The sequence below is a fragment of the Theobroma umbraticum genome, unplaced genomic scaffold (assembly GCF_002168275.2).
Source record: "Theobroma umbraticum cultivar Fairchild unplaced genomic scaffold, ASM216827v3 scaffold_30.0, whole genome shotgun sequence".
NCBI classification, from domain to species: Eukaryota; Viridiplantae; Streptophyta; class Magnoliopsida; order Malvales; family Malvaceae; genus Theobroma; species Theobroma umbraticum.
In genome coordinates, this window is record NW_018397254.1 from 7,439,272 (window position 1) to 7,464,562 (window position 25,291).

General features: G+C 35.5%; 2 protein-coding genes and 2 pseudogenes across 2 annotated transcripts in view; 1 reads left to right on the forward strand and 3 right to left on the reverse strand.

The window, feature by feature from the left end:
- Nucleotides 1–8,173: 8,173 nt before the first annotated feature.
- On the forward strand, nucleotides 8,174–11,090 carry GA20OX2 (gibberellin 20 oxidase 2). The gene is made up of 3 exons (XM_021425101.2): nucleotides 8,174–9,796; nucleotides 9,963–10,284; nucleotides 10,407–11,090. The coding sequence occupies exons 1-3, from the start codon at nucleotides 9,243–9,245 to the stop codon at nucleotides 10,668–10,670; spliced, it is 1,140 nt and encodes a 379-aa protein (XP_021280776.1). The 5' UTR covers nucleotides 8,174–9,242; the 3' UTR covers nucleotides 10,671–11,090.
- A 6,896-nt stretch (nucleotides 11,091–17,986) lies between these two features.
- Nucleotides 17,987–19,346, reverse strand: LOC110426909 (carboxylesterase 20 pseudogene; annotated as a pseudogene).
- A 227-nt stretch (nucleotides 19,347–19,573) lies between these two features.
- LOC110426900 (carboxylesterase 20 pseudogene) lies at nucleotides 19,574–20,953 on the reverse strand (annotated as a pseudogene).
- Nucleotides 20,954–23,795: 2,842 nt separating this feature from the next.
- LOC149527734 (Protein kinase superfamily protein) overlaps nucleotides 23,796–25,291 on the reverse strand; it is a 3,894-nt gene continuing 2,398 nt past the window's right edge. The window contains exon 2 of the mRNA XM_089785297.1: nucleotides 23,796–25,289. Coding sequence (XP_089641423.1) covers nucleotides 24,341–25,289 — 949 coding nt within the window. The 3' untranslated portion in view covers nucleotides 23,796–24,340. The remainder of the gene's footprint in view (nucleotides 25,290–25,291) is intronic.

Here is a 25,291-nt window from a genome sequence, read left to right on the forward strand (position 1 = left end):
CCCGACCACTTCTTATGGTACAACTAAGACAAGCATGGCACCATGCAAATTTCGATGTCAAAAAATAAATGTTGTCCTGATACCACCTAGTTTTCCTATGAATGCGAGCCAACGCTGTCCAGCAAAACCCCAAGTGGATAATGGCACGGCACGCACCTAACATAAGAGCATGCCGGGACGGTACGCTTGGCTTCAAAACTTCCAATTTGTTTATGTCACTTCTTTGATACAACTTTTCTACCTTTCCCTGGATGTGACACTGTCTGACTATCCTCTTTCTGAAATAAAGTTCTTCAGGGAGGGTCCTAGAAACGTGCTTCTCCCTTTTTCAGTGTAAATGGAAATCTGAAGAGATGCCGGCTTTCCTGTTTATCTGTCCCCATATCATTGCCAACTACAGCATCAAAGGGTGTTCAACTTGAGATAGCTAACTGAATATATCATTCATAACTTTGAAAATTTCCAGCTTTAACATGTGCAGAGGTGTGACAAGGGACAAACTGTTCAACGAAAGACTTGATCAAAACAGTCTTTTTATATGGCCAATTAATCAGAAAGTTGAGTTAATCTAAACATGAGTTCAAATTATAATGAGAAAAACAAGTGTTTCATGCACCCTCCGACTGAATAAAAAATCATTAGGGGAATAAAAGGAGTTCTGGGCTTTTTAAGTACGGGAAGCAAGCGTGTGTGTGTGTGTGTGTGTGTGTTTGGTGAGAGGGTTTCAGTGCGATGAGAGACAGTTTGTGAGGATTCCTTTTGCTATCATTGTTACTTGTGGATCAACCACTAAACCAGGCTCTAGAATATATGTACCACGTATATACATATATATATATATATATATATATATATATTGGGCTTTTTCCCTAGTTGAAGCAAGGTGAAGAGAAAGATGCTTCTTCAAGCATTAAAGTAGAAGCAAAACCCAAACAGAAGAAAGAGAAGCGTTTGAAATTAACTGGACTGGGTTGAATACCAGTTCGCAGGGCATGATAACACACTTTTGATATCATTGGCACTGAGCCCCGTCTTTTCTTCAAAAATCCAAAACCAAATCAATCGGATTGTCTCTGCCCCCATTTGTAATGTGATTTAATCCCACCAGACCACCAACAAATATGGTACAGACAGGGAGAAAAGCAAGCAGTCTTTTTAGTGGTATAAAAGAGGATGGAACTGTGTTTGTCCTAATTGTGAACCCCCTCCCTCTTTTACAATAGTTTGTGCATACATCCAACCTTGTTGGGTCTATCAATATCATGGGATTTGCTCTTGGAGAGAAACTAAATTTGCCCCACCTTTTATCTGCATGACGTTGTGACAACTCCACCATCATGTTACTTGCCTGTAGTGATGGACCTTTGATGTCCCTTCAGCCCCTCCCGCGGCCCCCTGCCCTATTCTCCTCTGTCCTCTAGTGTTTCTAATTTCGGATTTTGGGGGAAGGCCTAGGTAGAGTTTTAGCAAATTACAGACAGGCACTTGCACCTGAGTTAGGAGGAGTTAATTAATTCTTTTCATGACAGTTTTTTCACTATTTTTTCACTATTGGCCTGTGAACTATGCGTGTGCTGATATATGTTGGTGATGTGTACAGGAGATGTTTTTCTTTGATCTTTGGAGAAAGTTTTTGAAAACACACATCAAATAAAATGGATTGATATATGAACCAAAGCTTTCTGCTTTAATGTTTATTTGTAAAGAAGGAGGGGTTCATGTCCCTGCATTATGAATAAACTTGATGCCTTTGCTATTAAAAAAAAAAAAAAATGCGTGGGCTGTTTGCTCATGACTTGATTCTTGATGGAAGATTAAGAAAAAAGGGATGAACATGACAGGAAACATACACATGAACAAGTTTGGAGTCAAAAAAAAAAGAAAGAAAGAAAGAAAGTGTAGTCAAAACCTACATAAGTACCTTCTATATAATGCAAAAACTGAAACAGGAGATTGAAGAGATGGTTTCATATGAACAGGTCATCACTTCATCATGGCTTTCAATAATGATTCAACAACTTCAAGTGGAACTAGTAGTTAGCACACACTCGTACCATACAAGGATTTGTTTGAACTTTTACTTTTGGTGTAAGCGATAGTTGTAGTCCACTATGCCTTAGGCACTAGTACTTGCACATACATATCTTGACTTTTACTTGGTAAGACATTAAAGGAAACAGATATGTGATTAGACGAAACTAATACTTGGTTATCATTTAAATTAAGAAAGAGCTTGAGGAAGAGATAAAAGACCCACGGTAGTAATTTTTCCAAAGTCAACCAAGATGATTTTTTTATAATTTTATATATATATATATATATATATATATATATTGGTGTTACAGTCGAAAACAGGTTTTGAACTTTGAATCTCAATCTCTTTAAACAAGATAACTACTATTAGACTAACTTATTTGTTAGTTTTTGAAAGTGCTTTTAGCATGTTTTTAACTAGGGACAAAAGAGATACTGTTTTCTTTTTCTATTAGATTTCAAAACCATGAGAGATAATAGTAAACAACAAAAATTCATGTATCAACTAAAAAAGAAACATATTTATAGGAATGACTCTCGGCTGAAATATTTGATCGAAGAAATACTCATTGTAGAGCATTTCAACCAAGAATCCTTCCTACATATTGTCATTAAAAGCAAGAAAGGAAAGTATAACGACGTTGGAATTATGTACATGTTTGGCCTTACTTTGAACCAACTTTCCATTTTAATAAGCTAAATTGATCAAATTACGCTTTGAAAAATATTGCAAAAAAAAAAGTTATATATTTACGAAGCTGGTAGAGAATATATATATATATATGATATTTTTTGAAGAAACAAAATATATATTTAGTTATTTTGAAAATAATTTTAGTTGGGCTAAAGTTTTGCTTTAATGGCACTTATTGTGTACTTCCACTCTCAACAAACAAGTTAGAACATGCAAGACAAAAATATTTTCCTCCCCACTCGGATATATACATCACCTCCGTAATTCAATATATATATATATATAATTAGTAAATTTCAATGCAGTTGTATTGGATTACAAAATACAGTACATAAAATTAACTTGAAACTCCACATATTTTGGACAATATATATATATATATATACACGTCAGCAAACAATAGAAGGATGGTCGATAAAATCTAATTAGAAACGCTTTAAAAGATTATTCTTTTATGATAAAGCTCTCAGTTTTGTTGAGCATTATAGATGTGATCAATCTTCTTCACAAGATATTGTCGGGGACGTGTGGAAGCCAAGTGATTAATGGGGATGGTTAGGGATATGAGATTATATGATTTTGAGTTTGAAAATAATATTAAGCGTGGACTACTAATGTTGAGTTTGTTCCCTCACTCCCACATAAAATAAAAAGCCAAAAAGGTCAACTGATTTCATGATAGTTTGACGAGCTTATTGTTTGCTTCCACTTAGTAATCGACTGGAAAAGAACAACACATGAAACCTTAAGTTTAACTTCATGCTTTCCCTTTTTTTTTGCTTCTATCTTTCTGTCAGATTTGGTTGATACAGTTAGTCACACTTACATACATCAAGCATCCCCACTATTCTTCCTGCCTTGTATTATCACCCCATTAGACTTCTTGTTTTCCACAGTTATTACTTTTTGGCTTTATCTTTTTTCTTAATTAATTTTAATACAAACCCTCTACACCTTTTTTTTAACATGACATCACAGTTTGATTTGCAGCATCCATGTCCATGTCTTTGGTTTTATGCAAAACATATATAGAGAGCTTTTCAAGAATGAACATCCGAACGTTGTTTGCTTCATTTGATTTGTAAAAGGTGAAATCAATGAATGATGTTTCCCTAGTTTCTATAGCTAAAAGATGGCCTTCGTAGAGTGTAGGGAAAAGCTCTTATCCTTTTATGGAAAAAAAAATTAATAATCTTGATTCCCAAACCGATGATACCATGATGAAAACGAAGTGCATGTCTTTATCTGCAATCTGATATATTGCTAATGCTGTACAAGACAGGACGATGTTCTAAGCAAAACAGGTGTTCCCACTAAAGAGATATTTTTATGATTGGAAAATAAAAAATAAAAAAGCCAGAGCTTTAACAAGTGCCTTATTACATGCAACTATGCATGTCAACTACGAAAACATGTTAATTTGTCTTTATTTCCCAAAACATGTGATTTCCATCAAAGTGCTTCTGCACCAACTTACACTTTCATCTCGTCTGGTTCACACCTAACAATGTCCCTTCACATAAATTGACTTTCCATTATCTAATACTATAAGATTTTAAACATGGTGCTTTTATAATTTGGAGTAAAAAGCATTCACATGAGATATAATAGCATTACCCTTTTTCTTATTATACTGGTTAATTTTGAATTTAAAGGATATTAATGTATACAAAATAGGTACCATAAATAGAAGAAGTCAAGAACAGTTGGGGACATGTGGGAGAGCTTAATTCTCATAATATAATATTGTAGCATATAAACGTGGGTCCACTAACAGATTGCCTTAAGATCTAATTCTAAATAGCTAAACTAACACGTGTCCCTGTTTATATTTGTCTCTTTCCTTCTATAAAACCAAAAAAAAGAAATTAAGTTTTTGGTACATAGATTAAATTTTTTGTTTTTTTTTTGTATAATTATTGAAGGATTTGAAATTTCAATTTGATAGGAAAATTATCTATATATTATATCGACAGTCACAATCCCATATTTTGAGCATAAGATTTTTATTAATGATCTTAAATTATAGTACTAAAACTTAAGTTGTCTTGCAAGTGTTGCAACTTGTGAATTAATTTGATTTATTTATTCATTTTTATTTTTAATTTTTTGAGAAAAATATTAGTTATTTAATTCTGCTTAAAAAAGGAACAATAAATTCATAAAATTGAAGTAGATGATGAGCTCAAGTCTTTATTTTCATTTATCAATGTTTCAATTAATATTCTCAACAGAGACATTCGTTAAGACTATCAAAATATTTTCAAAAGGGTTTATGTTTGATTGGTTAATGTATAATAGTCACACACACTATCAATTAATTACAAAATGCCACTTCATCATTGTATGAAAGTAAAAATTCAAAAAATCTTCTAAATAAATATTTTTAATATTATGCGTATTTATATTTTAAAATTTCCAACTTTTAAATTTATTTGTTAACGATATAATAATATTTATTTTGTTAATAATATATAGATATTATACATTGATAGTGCATTTAATATAAATGTTTTATAAAATTCACCATTTATGCTAAAACTGGTAAATTAACAATATGGATTGATGTAATTAATTTTCTTTTTAAATACAAAATTTGTGAGTGGTCTCTAAAAATTGAAAATATTCTTGTAGAACCCAAATATATTGTTCATTTGACTTAAATGGCAAAGGGTGAGATGGAGTGTAAAATATTTGTTAGTTCCATTTTTAAAATTATTTAGCAGTTGGATTAAAAATCCATCTTCCCTAAATATGGGAGGATTTACTATAAAAAGAGACATAACTATTTTTTTTAATTAATATAGCTAAAACATTGGACTCAATATTCTTTTAAAAATATTTGTATGAGCAACAGAGCAATTGTAGATATATGGGAGGATTAATATTCAAAGGGCATGACTGTAAATTGCTATCTTTTACTAACTCATAAAGGTTTCGCTTTGTTAGATATTTTTATTTTTTATTATTTACTTTTATTATTCATTGTTTATTAAAAAAAATAAAACTATCAATTAAACAAATAAAAAACAGCCACTAATCTATTAAACATTACTAAGATTTGACAGTAATAATTGTTTTTTTGTTAGAATAAGAGGTAAAAGAAAAAGGTCGAAAGGGAAAGGGCAAAGAGAGAAAGAAACAAATAGATTGCAGCTTATTATGATTTTGTCGCTCCTCTTGTATCATATGGCAGAGTTTCACAAGCACACAGTTTGGATTTTATTTTTATTCACAAATTTGTTGTTAGAAAATAGGCATAATTAATAATCTAACAAATTTTCTAAGATGAAAGCTCTTGTCATATTTCTTTGACATAATATTTAAAAGAATTTAAATAAACATTTTTTTTATTCTCAATTAAATTTTTATATTTTTATTTTATGTTCAAATAAACTATTATAATTAAAGATTAATTGATTATATTTAGTCAAAAACGTCACTTATCATTTTATATCATATACTACTAATGTGGCATGATTATGTGACTCGATGACACGAGCACATAATAGTTTTACATTTTATGTCAATATTACGTTAGCATCACAATTTATAAAATGATAAATAGTATTTAATTAATAATTAATTATAAAAATTTATTTGATTTAAAATAATAATTTATTTAAATTTTTTTAAACAAATTTAAAAACTTTCTAAAATATTGTGCTTATTTCTTTTCTCTAAATTTTGAAAGCAAAATCATATGGAATTGTGTGTGTGTGCTTATTTTTCTTTTCTCATCATATTTTTGTATGGACCCACCAGCCATGCATCGATTGTGTCAATGGGCCGAAAAGTAAGTAATGTTTGGGTAGACATAAAGGGGGGAAAATATAACTGTATTGTCCCTAACAGGGCACTTGCGTTCTACTCCAACAAATCTAAATGAGTCTTTAAACCAAAAGTTTAGGCCAAATTGATTATGGCTTTCTTTTTTGTTTTTTTGGGTGAATGACATTCACATTGTGTCAAATCCACCAGCATCATATATAGTCCCAAGCACCTTTAATTGCCAGCTTTTGTTCTCCACTCAATGACAAGATAGGGATTTCAAAAATTAGTTTAGTGCTCAAATTCGGGAATTACATAAAATAGGCAAAATTCCCTTTCAACATATCTCTAATTGGCCACTTGAACTTAAGGTGAGCCAGCCGAATTTCTGTTAAAAATTTTAAGTTAAAGTTGTAATGCTCCTATTTGTATAAAAAAATTATTATTGCTAATTAATAATTAGTTTATTTTGAAATATCATTAGTAATTGTATCAAGGATTTGAATTAATTGCTACTTGGGATTAACGTAGAGAGTAGAGCCAACATATTTATAACACATAACCTAATTTATTTACAGATAAGCTTTATCCAAAATCAAATTTACAAATTTTAAATTTACAAATTAATATGACGGTGCTATAATTGTTATCATATTAAACTATATACGAAGAACAAAAAAAAAAGCAAAATGAAAATGAGTTGACATATATATATATATATATTTGTGTTTAACTTTTTTATTAATACTTTCTCTGTCTCTCTTTCTTAATTTCATTTTTCTCAGATATAGCTATATAAATGAGAAAACAATTGTTAAAGACAACGTGGTAGGTAGTATACCATGACTTAACACTCAAATTCTGGACCACAATAAGGAAAAATAAAAATGCAATGACTGAAATCAGAAAATATGTCTGCTAGCTCTGGATTAGAACAAAGAAACAACTATAATTTTACATTAAAATAAAATTGTAGCCTCAGCTAGCTTGAGTTAAAACAACTGGGTTGGGTAGGCAGCGAGGTCTGGCTTTTTCCCGATCATAGTAAAGTTAGATCACCAAAAAAGAAAGAAAATAGACATGAATTAAATAATACAAGATCCAAATATCTAATGGGAACTGCAAGAGGTAGGGCAGTAGGGCTTTAGGTTGCATTATTATTATTATTATTATTATCATTATTGGCATTTTTGTTGATGATATACCAAACTGTAAAGATTTCACCATTTATACTTTTGCCACCTATCTGTTGGCTTAATATAGTACTGTATTAGTTTATTTTAAAAATCTATAGGTTTAACTGGCCACATGATAAAATATACTATCTACTTAAAACAATCTTCATACAAATCTATAATGTGTACAAAAATGATAAAAAACTTCTTAGCCCAAAAATAAAAAAGCAGAAGAATCCAAAAACATGACAATGATTAACACAGTTTACATTAGTTTCAATGTTACTCTGCTTCAGTCAAAAGTCCTTCTCATAGGACACATTAAACTTGTGAACTCAAGATGTTGGCAACAATCAGATTGTAGTCATGAAAATTGAGATTAGTCAGGAAAAAAAGGAAATCAGGAGACGTGCATGCCTTAGATTCAAAGTTTAGCCTTGGGAACATTATAAATAGACAATCTCACACTCTCGTGATACCCCATTACACCCATAGCAGGCTTGAAGCAACCTACTTCTCAGAAGTCATTGAGAGTTTGATACCCAAGAGCAAAACAAAGAGTGCGTGCGGCTGAAAATCCTGTGATAATTGCTGTTTCCTTGACATGAAATTTGAAAGCTCCCAAGCTCTTTAATTTCTGTCATTTTGTTGCACTGAAAGATCTTGCTGATTTTCAACAGCAAAATTTCCTGTCTTTTCCTTGTTGTTCCATATTTGATGGGCAATCATACCGGTAAGCAACAAAAAATTTTACTTAATAGAAATACTTTTTGAGTTTTGTCACAACACCACAGCCAGCCTCTTTCAAAGTAGTCCCTGTTTTTTGCAATTTTAATATGTGCTGTAAACCTGTATGTTTTCAAGTCTTGTTACCAGGAACACTCAGGAAAGGAGATTGAAAATGATGATAAGTGAGCTTGTAACAAGAGAATAACCTGAATTTCACCAGTTGGTTTGGTTTCTTTCACACATACTTTCATTGTCATTGGGTCTAGTTCAAAGGATTTCTTCCCATAAAGGAGGGCATAGTGCTGTCTCAGGTTGGGCTTTGCCTTTCGGTACAGAGATTTATGGGTCCGACAAGGACACAAAAACCCCCTTGCTAGAAGACAGTGAGGTCTTAGCAGGTGACACTAGTATATCTCTCGCAAATAAAACGCCAAATGCCATTGGGAACTGCTTTCCTGGCAAACCATAAAAAAGACATTACCCCCAAGAACTCGTAGCAGATTACCTAATTGTCCAATTGACAAAGCACCAACACTGCAATTCCCCCTTTTGAGTAGCCCTTGTTTGCAAAAAGACTCAAATTCAATAGAGATAGAAAGAGAGAGGGAGAAAGGAGCTATAAGATTCCAATTTTTGTTCACCGATTTCCCCAATGAGAGCGGCCTTGGCTTTTCTTTCATCACAACTCTCAAACTTACGCCGCTCCCTCCTCTTCTTTGCCAATAACTGACTATTCCCTTCTCTGTCTCAGTCCACCTCTTACCGCCTTTAACTACCCTCAAAATCACTAATATATCTATCTATCTTTCTTAGGCCTCAAAACATTTACTCTTCATGCAATGGCAATTAACTGCGTCTCCAACATAGCCTCGATGCCTCACCATCCGAAAGATGAAAGAAAAGATGAGCAAAAGCAACTGGTTTTTGATGCCTCTGTGCTTAAATACGATTCCAACATACCAAAACAATTTATATGGCCTGACGACGAGAAGCCTTGCGTTAATGCACCAGAACTCCAAGTACCACTCATTGACCTGGGAGACTTCCTGTCTGGTGACTCTGTTGCGGCACAGGAAGCTTCAAAGCTCGTCGGAGAGGCATGTCAGCAGCATGGTTTCTTTCTTGTAGTTAATCATGGAGTCGATGCAACACTCGTAGCTGATGCTCATAAGTACATGGATAACTTCTTTGAATTGCCACTCAGTGAAAAGCAAAGGGCTCACAGAAAACTTGGTGAGCACTGTGGATATGCTAGTAGCTTCACTGGCAGGTTCTCCTCCAAGTTGCCATGGAAGGAAACACTTTCTTTTCGCTATTCAGCAGAGAAAAACTCATCCAGGATTGTTGAAGATTACCTTGTTAATAAAATGGGAGATGAATTCAGGCAGTTCGGGTAAGAAATTAGGATGTTAGCATAATTTTTTTAAACCAAAACAAGAAAAAGGAAAAAAGAAGAAGATGTTTTCCAGCAAAATCTACTTTGTCCTTTTTCTGTCGAATGTCATGTTGATTGTTATTATGTTCCTGAATGCTGAAATCTTGAATGTTTTTGTCTGTAGGAGGGTTTACCAGGACTACTGCGAGGCCATGAGCAAGCTTTCTCTAGGGATCATGGAGCTTTTAGCCATTAGTCTGGGCGTAGGCAGAGCACATTTTAGAGAATTTTTTGAGGAAAACGATTCGATAATGAGGCTGAATTACTATCCACCTTGCCAAAAACCAGACCTCACTTTAGGAACAGGCCCTCATTGCGATCCAACGTCTTTAACCATCCTTCACCAAGACCAAGTTGGTGGTCTTCAAGTGTTTGTAGACAATGAATGGCGTTCAATTAGCCCAAATTTCGAAGCATTTGTCGTTAACATTGGCGACACCTTCATGGTGAGATACTTTTCAGTTAATCCATACATAATTTTTTCTTTTAGTGTAATGGTTTGGTTAAAAGGCTTTATAAAGTTTTGCGGTAATGTTAAATAAGCCTTCTGTTGGGTTTTTATTCTCAGGCTCTTTCAAATGGGAGATACAAAAGTTGCTTGCACCGGGCCGTTGTGAACAGCCATACCCCAAGAAAATCTCTTGCTTTCTTTTTGTGTCCAAAGGGTGATAAAGTGGTTACCCCACCAACAGAGTTGGTGGACGCTTACAGCCCCAGAGTATATCCAGATTTTACATGGCCTATGCTGCTTGAATTCACACAAAAGCATTACAGAGCTGACATGAACACTCTCCAAGTATTCTCAAACTGGGTTCAACAGAGAAACAGCTGAACCGCTTGTTGTCTCTACTATCTGGTAAAGGTGTCATTACAAAAACAGACCTTGGCATATCATCACTGGCCTCTCTGCCAAGAAAATGACATTGATGGGAAGGGAGAAAATACTGATTGAAGAGTTGGGATTTTTCCTACTAGTTAAAAAGGAAGACAAAAGGCAAAGTTAGAGGAAAGTGCCTTTTTTTTTTAATGCTCATGGGGTCAGGTGACAAGCTTTTTTAGTGATGAACAAAAGGCAAGACAAGAGATACTATAAGGAACCCAATAAAGCGCTCCATCAGCTAAATTCTTTGTATCTCCATTGATAATATAGAACGGCTATCAATAGAATTACCTCTCTTCATGTAAAAACAAAATTAGGCTACTTAATTCCTAGTGTTTTTTTTTTTTGCAGCAACTTCATTTATTGCCAAAGTTATTTTATTAATTTTGTTTCATACTCCCTCGCTCGCTTAGGTTTTTCGTTTTAGGTATATGGCCTCCTACTACAAATAGATATCTATCAAAACTCGACCCAACCCTACAAAAGTGAAATTGTACATAGGATTTATGCGCATCAAAGCTTTTGCGTCACTCCTTCAGCCTGTCAGGACACAAATACAAAATTTTATGCACAAGCCTACCTGAAGTACTGTCAATGTATTGGAAAGATTGCACCCTAAATGTTTCCAAACAACGCTTTTATCATTGCATTAGACCTACTCGAGTTGAGTGTATTAGGGTCTCAACTCTTTCTCTTAGAGCCAAACCAACCCTTGAAATGGTTACCAAACTCAGCAAGGAAACAGGTTGCATAGATGTCCAAAAAAAACCTTACTTTTCACCCTTCAATTTTTGTGTGTGCGCGCGTGTTGGTGTATGGTTACAATAGTCCCTTAACCACCTTGGTTTACACAATCTCATTTGATTCATTGGGTCAGGTTAAAAATGGCCAATGGGACATAGGTATTTACCTACCATATCTACAATATTTCAAGATTCACACAAAAGAATTCAAGCTTTTATTAAATAAAAGAGATACCATCAGATTACAAGCTCATTCATTCCGATTGCAAAATCCTTGATCCAAAGTTGTAATAGCCTTCGCATCAACCAATGATCTTCTTTCATTTGAAGATCTTGGACTTACATGTCTAGGGCTAAGGATGTCAAATAAATCCAAAGGAGGAGATGGCCCACCGATTGAATGATTCAGAGGAACAGGGTGCTAGAATCCATTGAGGATTGACAGAGCTTTCACTGTAAAATGTATTCTTCTGCAAATATTTTATTGGGTTTTAAAATTATTTTTTTATATCTGGAGATTTGGAAGGTTGTGCCATATAGAATGCAAAGGAATACTAGCAACATTGTCGTGTTGTCTGTCCTTAAATGCTGCAACATTCTTTTGATTGATATGATAATAATCCTGCCCCATTTTTGAAAATGAGGGGCTCGTGTGTAAGTTCCCATGTAATTATAACCTCATCATTCGCTTAACTATTGCAATAATTAACTTGCCTTGTTTTCTCAATTCCAGTCACACAATAATTAACTCTTTCTTCTTAAAAAAAATTTCTTCGACTAAAGCCATTGCCAGTTAACCGTTGACCACCGTATCTACGACCATACTGGGCAGGTGTAACTATCTTTAGGGGAGGACTGAGGAGGTGGAAGCTTACCTTATCAACATGATGTTTATGATCATTATTATTTGGGTTCATTTTTTTTTTCAATATTTTTGTTATTTTTTATTAAAAATAAATAAAAATATAAATCCAAGAAAACCTTGATAATTTTCTTTTTTTTAATGAGAATTTATATTTCTTGTCATTTACTTATTTTAATTTTTCTCTCTATCTTGTAACTCTTTGATCAAACTTCATTACGTAATTAAGCTGGAGTCTAGCTCATTTTATAATTGGAATAATAAACTATTACTTGTTACATTATTTTGAAGCACAAAATAGAAATTACTTAATCAAATGGGTTGGATCTAATGAAATCATGTTATAAGCAGCGTTACTCTTTTATGAATAGAGAATGGTAGTGATGATGTAGTGATATTGCTCACCTCGTATCAAGATCCCTTGCAGCCCCCTCCTTCCAAAAGAAGAAGCAATTTTTCTCATAGTATAATAATGAAAGTAGTAACATTTGAGGGGAGGACAATTATATGTATGATGATGATGATGACGATGATGACGACGACGATGATAATTACGATGGTGTGGTGTACAAAATTAGAGAAAGGGGAGGGGAAACCGAATCTCCCTCCGACGCTTTTGTTTGTTCGTGGCACGCAGCCGCCACAAGTAAGGACAACGACAGTCCCATTCCCGTACTCCCTTCCAAAAGGCCCGCATCACGTGGAAACCATTTGTTGTTTGTTCTGGCACCACCCCCTTTGCCCCCAATCCCAACTCTCAAAGAAACCGGACACTTGTTAGTGCACAACAAACTATTCCCTCCGCATTAGACGACACCTCTTTGGATTTTTTCCTTTTCATGGATACCCCCGACCACGACCCCGACCCCGACCCCGACCCGCCCTCCCTCTTCTCTCACCCACTTCTCTGTCTCCGCTGCCATTTCCATGTAACAACATCATTTCTTCCCTCTCGCCTTTCTATTTCTCTGCTCCTCTGTCCTACGTTTTGCCCCTTCATTTCAGCAACATTATTGTTCCGACTATGAACCCTTCTTTTCTTTTGTTAACAAATCCAAATATGTATAAGGTCCTGTGCGATTGATGTTTTCAGTGTTTATCTTTTACGTAATTTAAATTTGACTTAAGCTATGTGTTGCGTTAAAAGTACTAAATAATACGGCATTGGCATTGCCTCCTGAAATATGCTGAATCATATCATGTGGTGATTAATGCCCTTCTTGATGACTTCTCTTTGGTTCAAAAGGCTTTCGCAATGTTTGAGTCTATACTCCTAATTGGCTAGTCTATTCATCATCCAATTTAAATAGGGACTGCCTCACCCCTTTTGTTTTAAGTTTTGCCCCTTTTTTCTTGGAGCTTTGATCTTTTGACCTCAAACCTAGGATTAACCAAAAAAAAGGGTAGATGATATATGTATGGTTGGATTAAACAGACAAAAAAATTTTCCCACTTAGGGAAGATCTCCCCCACATGTGAAACTGCATGAAGACTCATTGTATAGTGGCCCTTCAATCATGGAAGATTTACTTCCAACTCAGAAAATGCACATGAAGACTCTGTGTCCAGTGGCTTTGCACTTCTTCCATGCTAAAATAATAAATATTAATTTTTTTTATTCATTTGGATAAGGTAAGGACAAAGATTGCTTGTTTTTATCGGTAAATGTATCTATTATCTTACTGAGTAAGAAGTAAAAATAGAAGATAATCCAAGTAAAAGTAGAACATTCATAAACAACAGGAAAAAAACAACAAAGCTACAATTCAAATGTTCTCCCCACATTCATTAGTTTAATGCGTGAAACTAGCACAGCCATTTAATTAGTCCAATTAATGCTAAACAAATTTATCTTTTTGATAGCTATACCTGCTGGAGCTCTAGGGGTGCTCAATTTTTTCTTTGTGTATGCTGCTTTTGATAAATTATATATGTATTTTTTTTCTTCTGTTATTTTCACGGAAGACGACAATAATCTTTGAATAGTATAGTAAAAGCGACAAGCCAAAACAGGATGATGAGTTCCCTTGATTACTTGGATGATAATATTTAATACCCAACATCACTTACAAGATTAGCTCACTCAAAGCTGTCTATTTAAGGCTGAAATTATTAGGAGTTTAATGGCAAGGCATGTAACGATAAAAAGGCATGATCAAATCGAGTTGGGATACTTTGGTTTCTTTTCAATAATTAAGTGATATTTTACATTAGATCCTATTCCATAATTACGTGCCAGGATGTCCAACACACATAACGGTTGATCAATCACGCAAAATCTTATTTCTTCTATTTCCTTGTTTTTTCTTTTGGCTACATGGTGTGATAGTGAAATGGGAAGCGATATTGTCGGGGGAAGACGACGAATTGCTTATGTACATATATATATATATATATATATATATATATGTTCGCTTCCTCCTATATATCTCTCCATCAGCCCTTCTATACTCTTACATAATCAAATAGTTATTAAGTTATAAACATAACCAGATTAGCTTTCGCCACGTAACTTGCCTTCTCAAAATTCATTAAGTATTAGTCGTTACCCCCTTCTGAATGAAGATCACGAGCGAGTGGCTTTCATTCGCATAGTTTTTATTTTCTTCAGTTACATTCAATTCCTCCGTCATCAAAGCAAAAAAAATATAAAAATTACAACAAGACAGCAACTAGTGCATGAGAATGACATAACTTTAGACCTTCATTTTTTAAATAAATATAAATATATATATATTATTTATGATTAGAGTTTGATTCTAGCAAAATATAACCCCATTGGTCGATTGGACATATCCTTTGGATGAGACAAAGATTTCAAGAAAATTGTTGCTTGCCATGTAGTGTAGCGACTAGCATTCATTTGCTAATGTGACATGGTATATTTGTATTGATTTCTACAAAAGTTTTTAGGTTTTGCATCACGGAATAACTAAAGCACAATGTAAAATGAAACAGTCGTTTGATATCAACACATTTGTCATTTTTGTTAGTGTTTTTTGCTTTGCGAATTGACCACATATCATTTTGTTCTCCAGCGGCATCAATGGTTGGATGGTAAAACTCTAACTTATGGATAACATTGACGAACAGAAGAAGAAGAAGAAGAAAAAAATGGAAAGTTTTTGTAATTTCAATGATGCCATATATATATATATATATAAGTGTTAATATCGATTTGATTTTTTAGTATATATTCAGAATATTCCATTCTACTGAAGCAAGAATAAACTTCAAAAACTAAAATCAGAAATCAATAATCATCATAACATAGCCATTTAATGGCATTCATAAGTTTGTGGGGCTGTAAGAAATATTTTGGGTTTGTGGTTGAGAGAGTTGAGACGTGCCTAATTCAGGTATGCATGTGAAGATATCAAGAAACTGGCCTTAAGAGACGAGACAGAAACGATCTTTGTGCCTGGCGGGACATATCGGCTTTCTATGGAAATAGACCTATTTAGATGGGACTGATCAGGCCATAAAAATATAAATGACGCCCAATTACTCCTGGTTCACTGGGTACGTCCAAGAGGATTGGCTCATCAGTGATCTCATAATAGGCCTAAACTATACTGCCTACAAGTCCTAGTAAATCAGAATTGGGCTTCTTTTTGGGTATGTATACCATTGCACCATTTTCAGTGAGCTTTCTAGTTTCTATACTAGAAGTTATTATTCGGAAGGAAAATGTTATTCGTCCACATTTTTTTCACCCGACATGGGTACTTTCTTAGCTCTACACGTCGTAATATATGAATACAAATCGTCTGCCCCTGTTTTGTGCCCCTCTCATAATTTGATGCCACGTGTATAATATGTTTTTATTTGTTAACGTGTTGATGCCACGTGTATTATTTGGTTATTCGTACCGTCATGGGTATTATTTCAATCTTAGTTGACATCAACGCTTTACCAAACTTCTCTCATCAAAGTCAAGGAACACTTCTACGTAAGTTTTTTTTTTTTTTTCTTTTCATGTATATTCTGATGATGGTCATAAAAAGTTAAAGAGGAGAAGAAAACCAAGAAGATGGAAAAGAGACGAAATTATTCAAAAACTAGCTCTTTTGATAGTCAAATTTTGATAGGAATTAGAGAAGACATGACCATTCATTTTCATTTAAAGACACTTAACTCTAACAAGAGTAACTAGAGCAGATTAACTCATGTGTTAACCATAAGATTGAGCACGAACTGGAAACAGGGTATATGTTTCACGAATTCTTACTTTCTCTTGCATTATGTTTGTGTGCTTTACCATATTGGAGCTGTAAGGTCTTGTTTGTGATAGAATATTTTATTGTATTATTGTGTCTAAAGATGGATTGTTGATACAGAATGTTTGTACGTTAGATTTAACATAATCGATAATCTGGTTGATCACTCCTTATCCAAAGTACTATGGTTTTACGATTACTCAATCAATTTCATAATTTTCCAAGAAAAAAAAAACAAATCAAAGCATTTTTATTCATCTTATGACGTTTATAGGCATCATAGGAAGAGTAAATATAAATGTCTTATTCATCTGAAGATTTTGACTCTGGTAAGTATGATTAGAAAAAAAAAATTCAAAAGTCTTAATACCTCAGACATGGAAGTTGATTGCTACAGGACTACGAGAATGTTGATGGGCATGATAGAAAGAGCAAGCACGGGCTTTATGTCAAATAAATTGAAGTTAATACCTACCTGCCTTGAAAACAATAGCAACTAACAGCATCAACATGGATGTTAACAAACAAAAATCTATAGGACACACGAGATCAAATTATAAAAAGACATAAAATGGGGGCAACCCATTGTCATTCGTAAATATATAGCCCCTCTATGGTTTTCATGTTTTCCTACTTCTGAAAATGTTACATTTCATTGATATTTTTCTTTTGGAAACAGTAAATACATAAATAAAAATTAAAAAATATATAATAAAATAAAGCATTAATCAAAGGGAATCTAATTTTGTTTATAATTTTAAAAAACTAATTCTATATCTAATTTTTATCTATCTCACAGTAAAAAAAAGGTGAAAAAAAAACTAATAAAATAAAAGGTATGAGTGACTCTTAATTGATAGAGATATAATATATAATCGTCATGGGTATATATGTGAAAAATTATTTTACTATCACCGAACTAGCTTTTCTTTCTTTTCAAATTAAAAATGAATGATCGGTTTCTCTATTCCAATTTGCCTTTCTTATCAAGGGAACAAGGAAACGTTTTATATTCCAATTAAGTTCTAATAAATTTGAACCAAATCAAAAGATAGAAATGGGGAAAGTAGAAAAATCCTATTTGTTGATTCTTTTGATTAGTTTGTCTAGTAAGTAGAAGTATTTATAGATCAAGTTTAGTAGGAACAAGTCTAGTTGACCCTTTTAAAACTTAAGGTCTAAGTTTAATTTATCTATTTAAATGGTCTTTATTATTACAATATTAATGAATATGCATGGTGATATTTCTCTATATTAATGAATAGCTTTATTTTCATTTAATCCCTGTGGGAAACAAAAAATCAATCAAACCAAGGAGTCAATTGATGTTCAAGTACTCAAAATTAAAGTTTAGTTGATTTGATAACAAAATGAAGGAAAACCAAATAAAATGAGATAGAATGAGTATGATACAATAATAAGCAATATACTAATGATGTAATGTACGGGGAAAACAACATTGCTTATTAACATTAAAGCTTGATCATCTTTTGTTCTTGACAGAAGATTGCAGGTTTGAATAATACTTAAATCAAATTGTACAAGTAAATGACGATGTTACCAAAAGCTAGGACACCACTGGTCATCATTTTATTTCAGTCGCGGAGTTTACTTGGTTTATTAAGGGATCTGTTTGGAAGACGTAATGAAATCTTTAACGACCATGTGCATGGCATGTGCCTTGGACATATCCATATCCTCTTCTCCATGGAAACCTCCAACTCTAACGTTTCGCACAGCTTGCACACCCTTCCCCTCTACCAACTTCATCAGCTCTATCTGACGGTCAATGAGTGGGTCCCCGTCAGAACCATTCACCAACACTTTCCATCCTAACGACTTGATCTTCTCCAACTGCTTTGACCCACCATCCACCGTCGGATTACAAAACTCGTGATCGCGGTCAACGCCAATTGGCAAAGACAAATCCCACATCACATCGGAAACAATTGGTGGCAAAACTGGATCGTTCATCAACCTCAACTCTGACGCAATCCTCTGGGTCCCACCGAAGAAAGGTTGATGCAACACCAGCCCTTTGATCTTCAAAGGTTCCAATGCATCGATCACATCCGCCGCACGTAAGCCTACATGGTAAGCGATGTTACCGCCCGCACTGGAACCCATAAGGAAACAATTAGAGAGATCGGCATACTCTCTCAACCACTCGTCTCGAGTGATTTTAATCCAGTGCAACGCTTCCAGACCATCATCATAAGCCGCCGGCAGCCGATTTTCAGGAGCGAGGCGGTAGTCGACCGATACGACGACGGCAGGGATAGCCTTGGCCATGTTGGAGCAATAGTCATGAAGAATGCCCACGTCTGCGCTTAAGAGAATGAACCCTCCGCCATGGTAGTAAACTACGAGAGGCAACTTCAACTTGTTGGCCGAAGAAGAAGTACAATCTAGCGCCTGACGGGGTAGAAATATACGTGCCCAAGTGTTGTTTGATAGGTTAATACGGACGTCCTTGGAGAGGACTGGAGCCCGGCCCTCGGGATCATTTGGTTCGGCTGCAACGCGGGGAAGCATGAGCTTGCGGGTGAGGGTGCCATCAGGATTGAGGACGATCTGAAGATACTCGAACGGATCCGTGATTGTCGCGCGAGGGGTTTCACCTGACATTAGTTTATATGGATCAGTTAATTCACTGAATTAACACGGTGATTTCTAAAGTGTTTCGGTACGTTGTATGCTGCGAGCTGTGTATGATGTATCTGGTTTTATAATGGATTATAGAAGTTTTCGGTTCTAAGTTAAGCCTTGGTTGGGTAAAGATTCCTGCTTTTGCTTATCTTTATTTTCACTGGCAATTTTGTCAGAAAAGCTAACAATTAAATTCTTTAATAAAAATGCATAATTTTTAATTGTTATAGTTCCTATAAAAATACGAGTAAAATTTTGAAATGATAATTTGTTACTTCTTTTTAGATTTTAATCTAAATGCAACTAGTGGATCCTTTTCCCTTTTTTCAAAAGCAACAATAAACAAGTTAACAAATGTGTAAGCAAAATGGAGCCCACCAATTCTTTAAAAGTCCATAATATTTGGCAGAAATTTATAATCTGCATTTATTTATGCAACAATTACAAATCATCAAATACCATCCCCAGGTACCGTAGCTGAAGCAGATAAAATGAATTCCTTTAAGACCAAAAACAGTGCCCTGGCCTTTGCAGGCTGCATAAAATCTACTCCATGATGATCCCCTGCGCGAAACTCACTTACTACCTTCATGCCCTTTTCTTCCATTAACTTGACTAGCCCGACCTGACGGTCAATCAAAGGATCCCCATCACACCCGGTCACTAAAACCCTCCATCCTACGGACACGAGCTTGTCCAAAACCTTTGACCTCTTGCCTACCGCAGGATTACAATACTCATGATCTCGGTCAGCGCCTTTTGGCAACGCCAGTTGCCACATCAAATCGCTCACACCTGGTGGCAAGATGGGATCATTGACCAACCTTAACTCTGACTCAACCTTTTCGGACCCACCGAAGAATGGTTGGTGCAATATTAGCCCTCGGATCTTCAGCGGCTCAAGATCATCAGCTTCTTCGGCTGCGCGTAATCCCGCATGGTAGGCAATGTTTGCACCTGAACTAGACCCCGTAAGGAAACAATTAGCAAAATCCGCGCATCGTTTCACCCATTCTTCTGGCGTGGTTTTGATCCAATGCAACGCTTCCATGGCATCATCGTAAGCTGCTGGAAGCCGATTCTCTGGCGCGAGACGGTAGTCAACGGATACGATGATGGCTTGGAGTTCCAACGCCATGTTTGAGCAAAAAACATGGAAAATTGTTGATGCTGCGCTGCAGTGGATGAATCCTCCTGCATGGTAGTAGACTACGAGAGGGAGCTTTGAAGATGTATGAAGTGCTTGCCGGGGCAGAAATATGCGAGCCCATATGCTGTTTGATTGGTTGATAGTGATGTCCTTGGAGAGAACTGGGATGGGTTGTTTTGGATCGGGTGTGGCTGAGGTGTTAGGATACCTGTCGGGGTTGCGTGTAAGCGAGCCGTCTGGATTAAGAATGATCTCGAGACGCTTGTAGGGATCATCGACGATGATGGGATTGGAAGCCGAGGCTGTTTGACCTGACATTGCAGAGTTTTGGTGAGGTTTCTAGTTTTGGTTTTCTTTCAAGTCTATGGCGCGGCTCAAATTATAGAGACAGGTAAGAGATTTGCTTCGCTGATCTATGCTAAAAAGACAAAAGGATTCTTCAACCAATCGCTTCATGGTCGTGGCCGAGTTATCAGCAGAGTGGCTATTCTTGTCAAACAAGTTTCATATTTTAAAATTAAAAATTCATTTGAAGTCAAGCAGTGGCATATGCGGAGAGCACATGGCTAATTTTGAAACTTGGAACGAAATCTTCATTTTCTCGTGGATAACAAATAAAGAGATTGGGGATAATTCTGTTCAAGCAGACACCAGTGCCTGGCCTATGATGAGGACACACCATAGGAAAGGAAGCCCCCAACCCAGGGCCAGTTGATGGGCTCTTGCCCGAGGTGGCTTTGATTTGGGCTGAGGAAACCCGATTGGAGTCCACGTCTATGTGCTATCATTGGAGTGCCGAAAGAAAGAAAATGAGTGACACTGCAACAGAGAAAGAAAGGAAAAAAAAAAGCAAAAGCCCAACACAAAGAAAGTTAAAAAATTGGACAAATATTAATTAACTGGCAACCCGCATGAATAAAGGGGTTAGCGTAAAAGGCTGAGTCGGAAGATCCTCCATGGCAAAAGAGGTTCTTCCATTGTCCATAAATCACAACATTTACTCCCTTTAAACCATTATTTTCTCACGGTCCTAATCTACCATAATTATTCAAAGATACCTTGAAAGCGTCTAGCAGGCAACTTTTTACAAGGATACCTTTAAGAATTGAGAAGGGGCGTCCGAATCAATAAGCTGCCCAAAAAAGTTGCTACAATGTCTGGTATCATTGGTTCTGATTTACAGCCAAGTTCTGTCATTGTAACCCACATTCAGGCAACAGGCAATCTTTAGGGCTACGTGATCCAATATAGGTGGGGTGATAAAAAGTTGAAGAGAAATCACAATCTTCATGCATTCCTTTCTTTTTTTTTTTCTTGCACAGTTTATCCAAAGCTATGATCGCAACATTGAAGGGAGCTGAGCTGACTGTAGTTGTGGTGTGACGCCATAATGGAAAACACAGTGGCCCCACGTGGAGGGCACTGGCCGCTGGAGCTGGACCATTCTTTGCCAATGGCTATGTGCCATGACGCCATGCAACATCAATGGAGAAAAAAACATGTAGCACTTGTGAGACATGGATATGAAAGCTAGCACTCTTCCTAGCTACACTTTCAAAATGCTTTTACTTCGTGGATTAGAGATGGCAAACTCTGTCAAACTATGGCTAGGGGATGGCACACAGCGGGACAGGGCAGATTTGGAGTATACGCATCCACCTTATTAAGCCCTCGCCTTCATCCAAATCAACTTCCCTCAAATATGTCACCATGTTTTCTTTTTGCTCCTTTTTTGTAATAAGTTCTGCATACAACACACTGTTCTAGAATCTTGAACTGATCGTGTGTGTATATACATGTCCTTCCCCCGTATATTAAGAAAGGCTACTACTTTTGTGTTGTGATCCTGACGAAGCATTAAACCATATGTCTCCAAAAAAGGGTTATTTATCATTAATGCCTTTTTATATAAATATTAGCTGTCTAGAGTATTCAACGTTGATCAGTACGTAGTTTTGTTTTTTCTTTTTAAGTCAAAAGAAGTTCATAAACAACCAGAAGGTTACATAAAGAGAGTACGTTAGCAAAGGCAGAGAACAAATTCAACTGCAATATCAAAACAAACAGAAAAACTAAGGACCAAATAGAAAGCTTATAATTATTATGTATTCATTATTAAACTTGTGAAGTAAATTGGACTGCAAATTGATAACAAATAGACCTACGTTACATATAAGGATTTTTTTTATGGGCATTAAAATATTTAAGGATATTGATGATATTCTAAAATCTAATCACTATGAAATTTATTTTTATTGGTATTTAAATCTTCTCCTCACTTATAATACTATTGCATTCCTTGCAGTTTACGTGTAAGGATTAATTTATCATCCAATCTAGACTTCACACATAAAGTATTGGTAGATTTATCAATGAGGGGTGTAGAAACAAAGCCAGGTTTATCGAAAATTACTAATGATTTTGTTGGACTTAATTAAAAATTAGTTGATAACATATGGAAAATATTCTTTTATATTTAAAGGTTAGGTTATCTCCGTCAATACCAATTAATTTATGCATTTATTACCAATTAAGATATAACAACGGACCAATCACTTTTTTTTTTAATTGTGAATTCTCTAAAGCCAGCAGAAAAATTGTTAAGTCATACCTACAATTTTAAGTAAGCATGCTATCACCTTTCCGTTAATTTTTTATATAATGTATTTTCAAATTAAGAGACGTTTGGATACCCGTGTTACCTAACTCAACTCGACTATGAGATTCAAGTAATGGTTTTAAGATATCAATTATCCAAACCCTATTATAAAATTTTTTTATATTAAATTTTAATTTCATATTTTTTTATAATTAATGTAATACTTTTAAAATTTATTTATTTATTTTAAGTGAGATTTTAAATTTTAACTTATTAATTTAATTTTCATTAACAATATACATAAAAATTAATTTTAAATTTAATTTAACTGAATATTTAATGATTAGATTTTAAAATATTCGAACATAAATTCGAATAACAATTCATAAATTTAATCACCGAATATCTTGTTAAATAATAAACTTAAAGTTCATATCTTGTTAAATAATAAACTTAAAGTTCAGATATTTAAAAAAATATCGTATTCTCTACTCATTAACATCTCAATTCAAACCCTACTAATAAGTTTATTATAGTTTAATCAATTAATTTGGGCCATAAAACCTTGCCCAACCGTATTCTAGAATGCCAGATTTAGATGAAATTACTCGAAAGAAAATGTTCAGCATGAGGAATAAAGGAGGAATTAAAGGTCACGGAGCCGGTGGATTATCAGAACCCTTTAGAAGAGAGAGAGAGAAAAAAAAGACATTAGGGAATCCTACAAAAACGAAATTTTAAATTAATATTAACTCTTTGCAGGAACCTCTTCACACAATTTTGTGCCTTATAAGAATAAGAAGGAAAAAGAGAGTAGGATTCGGAGCAACAATAAAAATTGATAGGGGCTGCAATATGTACGATGGCAGTGGCAGTGGGAAACCACTCACAGAAATCGTCTCATCACCAAACACTGCCAGGTCTCGAGATGCATACAAACATCAATCCAGAAACCGTAACACTGCAAGACATATCAGTTACAAGCAATTTTCTTTTATAACCCCCCGCCAGAAGATAAAGAAGGAGCAGTACTAGCAACCTCTTCTAAAAATCATGATTTGATTTGATTTGATAAGAAAGGACTAACTGTTGAACCCGAGAAGCCGCCCTTTAGCAGCAGCCGCCATTTCTCTTCCAAAATCTCAGACCCTTGTCATCAGATTGATCAGACGCAGGCCCCCTCCCTCAAAAAACACACCCCCTTCTTCAATTTTAAGGTATCAAAACTGCTCCACCAGAACACCCAGCCATATCTTCAACCACCGCCAACAATACCACTGAAAAATTTATGAAGCATATCCCAAGGGAACCTAAACTAGGCTCAACTTCATACTACTCCCATCAATTAAATAATGTGACATAAATACGGATAAATTTCTTAATCTGTGAAGGTATCACTTCAATAGGGTGCACCGGATGATGAGGCTGACTGCACCTGCAGCAGGTGATGGTAGCAATCGGCTGCAGTTGGCCTCTGTTCAGGGTTCTGATCCAGGCACCTGTTCTGCAACTCCCTCAGCATTTTAGGCACGTTTGTGAGCCCACAGGTCTTGACCAAGTGACCTACCCCCCACACGTCCACTTTCACCCCGTGTAATCCCCTCACCATCTCCGGCGCGTGCCTCCCACGAACCTCCGCCCCCGCCACTGCCTGCGGGTATATCTGTGGCGCACCCACCGCCTCGTCGAACCCACAGACGAACCATTCGTTCTCTCTGTCGCTCCTCCGCAGCACTTTGTCCCAGCTCAAGTCCCTGTGCATGAAGCACAAGTCGTGTAGCGCTACCAAGGCTTTTGTCACGTACTTGAGAGCTTCCACGAGTTGGTCACAGTTTACGGGCTTGAATTTGCACCCTCTGGGCTTAAACACCAATGTAAGATCTTTCTCAGATGCCCGGCAAATGAATTCGGCGTGTGGGATTCGATGATCCAAGATGTCGTATATTTCTTTCACTGCTGCCCATTTCTTCTTGCTCGAGAATGATCTTATCACCGTATTCGGTGTCATTTCCATTATATTTCCATTCCCCATATCAATTCTTTCAAAATCGCTGAATGGGAATTGCTTGTACGAGCCAACATTGTTCACGTTATTGAAGCAGCGATCAGCCAGCAAGGGCAAGAGGCCTGCTATTCTACAGCACGGCGCTAGGGCTTTTAGTCTCTCTGATGGGGACGATAGGTCTACTGAATACAAATCTGTCCTGATAATGCGATCTTGCGACCGACTTAATGCGCAAAATGTTACCATGTAGCCAACAGCATAATAGCCTAATATATACGGGAGATCCATGTAAGTCCATAGCAATTTCTCCACGATAGAAGATGGTGGGTCAAGTTGACTTTCCCT

Excerpts from the sequence above, each read along its gene's own strand:
- GA20OX2 (XM_021425101.2), top strand. The coding sequence starts at position 9,243 with ATGGCAATTAACTGCGTCTCCAACATAGCCTCGATGCCTCACCATCCG. Across the intron at positions 9,797-9,962 it reads GATGAATTCAGGCAGTTCGG|GAGGGTTTACCAGGACTACT; the intron begins GTAAGAAATTAG and ends TTTTGTCTGTAG. Across the intron at positions 10,285-10,406 it reads ACATTGGCGACACCTTCATG|GCTCTTTCAAATGGGAGATA; the intron begins GTGAGATACTTT and ends TTTTATTCTCAG.